This window comes from Arachis hypogaea, chromosome 3 (assembly GCF_003086295.3).
Source record: "Arachis hypogaea cultivar Tifrunner chromosome 3, arahy.Tifrunner.gnm2.J5K5, whole genome shotgun sequence".
Lineage (NCBI taxonomy): Eukaryota > Viridiplantae > Streptophyta > Magnoliopsida > Fabales > Fabaceae > Arachis > Arachis hypogaea.
In genome coordinates, this window is record NC_092038.1 from 125,146,047 (window position 1) to 125,153,566 (window position 7,520).

The 7,520-nt window shown below is 36.2% G+C and overlaps 1 protein-coding gene across 2 annotated transcripts; it reads left to right on the forward strand.

Moving 5' to 3' along the window:
- The first annotated feature begins 1,991 nt into the window (after positions 1 to 1,991).
- LOC112791290 (bifunctional riboflavin biosynthesis protein RIBA 1, chloroplastic) lies at positions 1,992 to 6,248 on the forward strand. 2 transcript variants are annotated; one of them, XM_072233451.1, is made up of 7 exons: positions 1,992 to 2,210; positions 2,291 to 2,594; positions 2,668 to 2,889; positions 3,707 to 4,029; positions 4,505 to 4,634; positions 5,168 to 5,536; positions 5,640 to 6,248. In XM_072233451.1, exons 1-7 carry the CDS (start codon positions 2,140 to 2,142, stop codon positions 5,901 to 5,903), a joined length of 1,683 nt encoding a protein of 560 aa, XP_072089552.1. In that variant the 5' UTR covers positions 1,992 to 2,139; the 3' UTR covers positions 5,904 to 6,248. The 2 variants fall into 2 exon arrangements, with proteins under 2 accessions (XP_072089552.1, XP_025689852.1); XM_025834067.3 differs by having other exon boundaries at positions 5,168 to 5,464.
- The last annotated feature ends 1,272 nt before the right edge of the window (positions 6,249 to 7,520 follow it).

Here is a 7,520-nt window from a genome sequence, read left to right on the forward strand (position 1 = left end):
AGCTCTGAGAACTCTGTGCCTTGCACTCTCAAATCTTACTCCTTGTTCCAAACAGTGGCTGTTCTCTCTTTTTAAAGAAGAGGGAAGCCTCCACACTTGAAGCCAACACCCAAACCAACTTCTTCCTCCTTCAAGAAACAGAACCGGTTCGGCCACATAGAGAGAGAAGAGATAACCATGCAAAACCCAACATGCAATTACCTCTAGTCCTTTCTTGATCATCACTCTTCATCAATCCGAGCTCTCCATCCTTGGCTTCTTCTCCAAGATGGATTTTTGGCCCTTGATGCTTCATGATGATGATGACTTCATCTGCTTCAATCTCTGCCTCAACCATCACTTCGCCACTCTAACTACTTCCTGTGGTGGTTGAGCAGAATCAAAGACAAGTAGGGCTGTCAAACGGGCTAGCCCGGCCCATTTAGGCCCAGCCCATTAAGTCCATGGGTTAAACGGGCTGGCCCATTTAAGCCCGCTTTATTCGCGGGCCAAAATTTTTTAGCCCGGACCATTTATAGTCAGCCCGATGGGTTAAACGGGCCAGCCCGTTTATCATTTTATTTTATTTTTTGAAAAATATTTTGACAAAAAATACCACTTTTAGGTCAAAAACCATTTAAAAATTTTTTTTTTTTAGTTGATGGGTCGGATTTTCGGGTCGGATCGGGAAAAATATTAGCTAAAAGTGTTACTTTTTTTTAAAAAAATGAAAAAAAAATTAAACGGGCCACCCGTTTAACCCGCGAGCTAGCCCGTTTAACCCGTCATTTTTTTCGGGTTAATCGGGCTCAGCCCGTTTAGCCCGAAATTTAAACGGGCTTAATTTTAGGGGCAAAGCCCGCCCATTTAAACGGGTAAACGGGCTGGCCCGATGGGTTTAGCCCATTTTGACGGCCCTAAAGACAAGCCATGCTTCAAGAATCTCACCTTGCTGGCTGAATCTTCTTCCTTCTTTTTAAGTATGAAGAATCCGAGATTACCTCACCAAATCTTACCTCATTTGGTGATTATCTCAGCCACAACATACTTTTGGTTTTCTTTTTTTGCCATCATTAACTTGATGGCCTTGATGCATGCAACTTCTTCTTTTTCTTTTTGGTAGCTTAGTGTAGCTTTCATGGTTTCCTGTGTAATAACCGAAGAAGAAAGAAGAAAAAGTAGAGAACAAAGAAAGAGAAAAGAAAAGCAAAGCTGTGAGTGTTATGATAGATAACATTGATTAGGTGCATATCTCCATGCTTTGTGTAGTAGCGTGTAAGCTACCATCAAAGCCATCAAATCACTTTGACTTTTTCTCTTTCATATTTCCAAGGACTGCATTAACTTTACTTGATAAAATTTGAATTCTACCACAAGTTAAAGTGAGAAGTCCGTTGGAAGCATGCATCCAATATTCAATGAATTGGGTTTTCATTATTTCAACCATTATGCACCAATTCCATTTTTCTTTCGGACCAAGCATGCAAAATATATTGGGCTTATGATAATGTTTGAATTCTGGCCCAATTGTAAGAACAATAATTCAGCCATAACAAACAAAATACTTTTGCATCAATGCTGAATATTCATAACCATATTGGGCTTGCACCAGATTTTTATTTGCGGCCTATATTAAAACCTGCAACACAAAATTATTAATCAAAATATGTTTAAAGAAAATCAAATCAATAACTTTGTATTTAATTATTTTAATAATATTTTAGTCATCACAAATACAAATATTAATTTAGAGTTTTCCAAACTCATCAATATATATGATCGAATCTACAGATTGGTTCGGATTTCGCACTCTCAAAACCGTTATCTAAACTAATTACTAAAAAAAATCATTAGTTTACCGATTAAAAAAAATTTTCCAAAATCAATTTAATTGATTCGGTTCGAATTTAAACAGCTAATCGGAGACCCGACTCGTGCTCACCCTTAGATGAAAGTGAGAGGTGTGATAGTGTAATACTAGAAAGGGATGGAATAATGTTGAAGCGCAGACTGTATTTGAGCATAACTATAAATACCATAATCTACACGACAACGGTATTAAACCAACTACCTTCCGTTGCTTTCTTCTACTACATTTACTCCAACCAACTTGCCTCAATCCCTAACCCAATTCCTTCAATTCAAAACCCTAGTACTTTCATGGCTTCTTCTATTTCTTCTTCTATCAATATCTCTTCATATTCCTCCACACCACCACTTTTCCACCCAAGGTAAACTATCTTCCGACTCTACTCATTTCGCGTCCCTCTCTTGGCGTCTTTTTGACTTGTTTTTTTTATGTCTAATGTAGTGCTTCTGCCTCCCAACGCTTCAAATTGTTCAAGGGATTACGCCGTACAAATGGATATGCATTAGATTTCGTGTTTCTCCGACTCTCCTCTAAATTCCCCTCTACTCACTCTGCTATTTCTAGAATTGAAGCTGCAGGGGGGGAACTGCATTCTAATCGGCTAGGCTCTGATGCTGCCACAAAGGTTGAATCAGTTGCGAGAATCAATCGGTTTTCTGATGAAGACGATGAATTTGATCTTGACACTCCCACGCAAGGTTTTGCTTCCATCCCGGAGGCCATTCAAGACATTCGAAACGGAAAGGTTCCTATTTTTCTCTTTGTCCTCCCATTCAATTTAATTTAACTTAGGTTATTCACTCACACTAGTGCTTCAGATGGTAGTTGTTGTAGATGACGAAGACAGAGAAAATGAAGGAGATTTAATCATGGCAGCAGAGTTAGTAACACCTGAGGCCATGGCTTTTATTGTTAAGCATGGAACCGGCATAGTCTGCATTAGCATGAAAGAGGAAGATCTCGAGAGACTGGAACTTCCACTCATGGTAAACAGCAAGGACAATGATGAAAAATTGCGCACAGCGTTCACTGTGACAGTGGTATGTACAGTTAGTACCTGCATCTAGGGATAAGTACCATTTTGAGAGGTAGACAATTTTTTTTGTTCTCAACCTTTTTTCATACAAAATCGCCACCAAGGTTTAAATCAAGATTTAAAATAGTCTAATTTACTTAAATATTCAAATTTTAGACAAAATTACCTCTAACACAAAATTATATAAAAAAAACAAGAGAAAAAGAGTCTTTTTACTCCTGCAAAGGGGAAGGGGAAGGGGAAGGGGAAGGGGAAGTGGAAGGGAAGAAGAAGAAGCTGTCCATGATCTACTTTTGTTTCCGCCTCTGCTACCTCCATGCGATTTTGTTAATCTTTAAGGATGATTTTGTACGAAAAAAAGATTTAGGACGGAAAAAAATTTCGGCCTATACCTTAAGGACCAATACCGTACTTGACTCTTATTTATAGATTTAGTTCTGTGTCTCTATGATAAAAAATAAAGTTACTGTGCATAAGAAAAATTTCGGCCTATACCTTTGTTACCGTGCATAAGAAAAATAAAGTTCTTATGTTAGTTTGAAAACAGTACATTAGAAAAATCAACTTCAGGAAGCATTTTTGCTATGCTGCACTTGTATAATATATTTGATTCACCAATAATTTGGTTTATGTTTGATTCATTGCATTTAGTAGTATTTTTTGTTCCTAATATTTTACAGACATTTGATTATCATTAGAAAGAAGGATATATTATTATCACATCAACAATTGTTGTGTTCTGATGGGAATTGTTTTGACTGTAATTTAAGAGCATATTTATGTAATATGCTACTTTTGAACCGTTTACATTGCATTTATAGGATGCTAAACATGGTACCACAACAGGGGTGTCAGCTCGCGATCGAGCAACAACAGTCTTGGCCCTTTCATCTAGTGATTCTAAACCAACTGATTTCAATCGTCCAGGCCATATTTTTCCACTAAAATACAGGGAAGGTGGTGTGTTGAAGAGAGCAGGACACACCGAAGCTTCAGTTGATCTTGCCATGCTGGCTGGTTTGAATCCAATAGCAGTACTATGTGAAATTGTTGACGAGGATGGTTCCATGGCACGATTGCCTAAGCTTCGCCAGTTTGCAGAACGCACAAATTTGAAAATTGTATCTATTGCTGACTTGATTAGGTATGTTTTTGTATTTTAGGATACTATTAGCCAATTATAAGGTTTGCTTGATATTTATATTGAATTAAGTTGGTCTGCTAGATGAATTTTTTCATGTACAATAACAAGAGTATTATCCTACTAGTTTTGGATTAGCTACATGAATCATTTAACTCTCATAGTATCTGGTCATAACATTAAGAAAATTTCAATCCAGTTTGTTTGTACTCTATTTAATTTTCCGCCTTCAATCCATCAAATGAGATACTTTTAAAATGAACTGTTTGAATTTTCTCATTTTTGTTTCTTTTGGTCTTTTTGTTCCTTACCTGTATTTTATGAGAAATATTAGGTGGCCAATATTCTTTATTTTTTTTTCTTTTTTTTCATGTATCTGAGTTAATACTAACGAATTCCTTATATTTGATTGTTTGGATATTTATTGTTGTTTATTTTTGTTACACTGCAAGGATATTAACACTAATTTGTCTGGCAGATACAGAAGGAAGAGAGATAAATTAGTAGAACATGCTGGTGCTGCTGTTATACCAACAATGTGGGGACCATTTAATGCTTGCTGTTATAGATCACTTATAGATGGCGTGGAGCATATTGCAATGGTTAAGGTAAGTTATATACAGATGTACTAATTACTAAACTAATTACTAAACAGACAAAAAAAATGTGAACATGCAAAGCATATTTTAGATCTTGAAAATGTCCATAAAGTCTCAAATAGAATTTCCATTCAAAAACTTCGTGACATTTTAATGTGGTCAAAACCTAATGATAAAAAGATAAAAAATATATTTTTCATGCATGATAAAGGACTCTTTTTAAAAAATAGAGTATTTTTATTCAATTTAAAACTTATTTAAATACGTCTTTTATGAAGAGTACTTTTATTAAAAAAAAAGCAAAAACAAAAAGGCGTTTTTAATATTTAAAAACTCTTCTTAAAAAATCTATCTAAAAGTGAAATAATTTGTCTCTTGAGAAAAAATCTTTTTAAGAAAGATAAAAAAAATAAGTATTTTTTCAAAAGTCATTATAAACTGACCCAAAGATTTATTAGAATTCTTGAAATCTATCATGTTAGATTTTAGCTTAATTCAATGGTTTTTGTTTTAGCCATTTTATTATCTTGACTGTTTTACAGGGTGACATTGGAGATGGACAAGATGTTCTCGTGAGAGTACATTCAGAGTGTCTTACGGGAGATATATTTGGATCTGCAAGATGTGACTGTGGGAGCCAGCTTGCTATTGCAATGCAGCAGATTGAGGCTGCTGGTAGAGGTGTATTGGTGTATCTTCGTGGACACGAGGGAAGGGGGATTGGATTGGGTCATAAGCTTCGCGCTTATAACCTGCAGGATGATGGACGGGACACCGTAGAAGCCAACGAAGAGTTGGGATTGCCTGTTGACTCAAGAGAGTATGGAATTGGTGCACAGGTAGTTTTACTAGATTACCGAATGATTGGAATATTGAATGCCTTAAATACTTTTGAATTACAATATTTGAAGGTCAGCAGCAGCTATTCATCCTATTATTATCCTGAGCAACATAGAGTTTCAGATGTTTTTACTTCATTGAATTGAGTAAAATAATTTGAGAATGTGCTTGCAGATACTGAGGGACTTGGGTGTTCGTTCAATGAAGCTGATGACAAACAATCCAGCAAAATATGTTGGGCTCAAAGGTTATGGTTTGACAATTTCTGGAAGGATTCCTTTAGTAGCACTTATTACAAAGGAAAACAGGAGATATTTGGAGACAAAGCGTGTAAAAATGGGTCATGTTTATGGACTAAAATCCAACAGCGAACTGAATCCAGACAGGGGCAATGGTAAACCTGGTGTTGATGATTCTAAGGGTGCTACTAGCCAATAGCCCTCTCTTTCCCTGCCAGCTGTACAAGTGGAAGAGGAGAGTGTAAATTTGTGTTTTTGCAGATGGACCTAAAGAGAGATAGATCACTGGAATCATGAATCTATCTCTGATTCAAAATTTTCCAGCTAGTTGGTTGATTTTTTCCTTGGGTGTTCTCTACTATATTAGGTTTGCTCAAACAGTTTTTGCTAAAGTATAGCACCATGTAGCATGTATAATAGATTTAGGCATTGCTTGGATAATTTTGCCTTTGTGGTTATATATAGAGGTTTTTAATGTTTGGCAAAATACTTCAGATGACGTATAAAGTTGTCGAGTTAAAATTAAGAAAAAAATTTTGATTAATATTATTGGTTTTGTTAATATTTTATATTGAACACCTTGCACTTATTAGTTAATTTTTTTAAAGCTGATAAATATTTAGATGTTGGGTATAAATAAGTTTTCTGTATAATTGGCCAGAAGTCCTCTATATGAAGATATGTTAAATTGAAATTTTTTGGCTCCAAGAAAAATATGTGATCGTGGCTTGACAAATTGGAAAAATAGAAAAGAGATGGAGGAAGAGAAAATTATTTGATAATGTTTCGTTTTGGCAAGGAACCAGGTTGGACAGCATCATTTTGGATAATACTATAATAGTATATCATAGGCTCTCCTCACGCTGTGCTGTGAGCCAGTGTATGATTTCACCAACAGGGACCAACCTAGCATATAATTTTAATTAAACATTTTACTGCAGGCCTGGCCTGCAACTTTTGGCTAATTTTTATCGATATGGAACCTACAGGGGAGCTTTTCACAGATATGGAAGTATGGGGGAATACACGCATATGTGGGATAGCTTTCTGACACTGTGAGGGTGGAGAAATCTCACCGTGAGATTTGTATGAGAAGGAGAAATGAAAATTTATGCTACATGAAATCGCACATTGCGATTTGTATGATAAGGAGAAATGAGATTTTCTGCAACTGAAATCGCACCCTCCGTTTAAAGTTGGGTGTGCTACAACGGTGCAACAAATCGCATGGTGCGAGTTGTAGGGGGTGGATGTTGGTAGGAACTCGCACCCTCCGTTTTGAGTGGGGATGAAGTTTATTCCAGGAAATTGAATAGGAAATCGCATGGTGCGATTTGAGTTGTAAATATTTAGCTGTGTCATGTTAACCTAGTCGATGGGTGCGAGTTCCTTAAAATGGTCCATATAAAAGCACGCAGTAAGGAAGTAGGTCACTCGCGTCTTCTTCTTCCCCAACTTGAACGGCCGCATACTCTTCTGTTTCTTCTTTCTTATTTCCTTATTATTATCTGGTGATTCAAAATTGAACTCTACTTGCCAAATCTATGTTCTTTTCTTTTTATATGTTTGAGAGAGATGAGTGACCGAGTATTATTAAAGGTGTATTATTTTGGTCAGATTTTACTACAAACTTCGGAAGGAGTAAAATTTATATGTGAAAAACCCTTAGATGTTGTTATTCCCTTTATCATCTCATTTGAAGAGCTGAAAGGGGTGATTTCTGAAGCCATTGATTCTGAGAGAGCAAGAAAGATATCATGTATTCTATACAGATATCCCATACAGGTATTTGGTGGATTCGTCCAGTTTCAAAGCA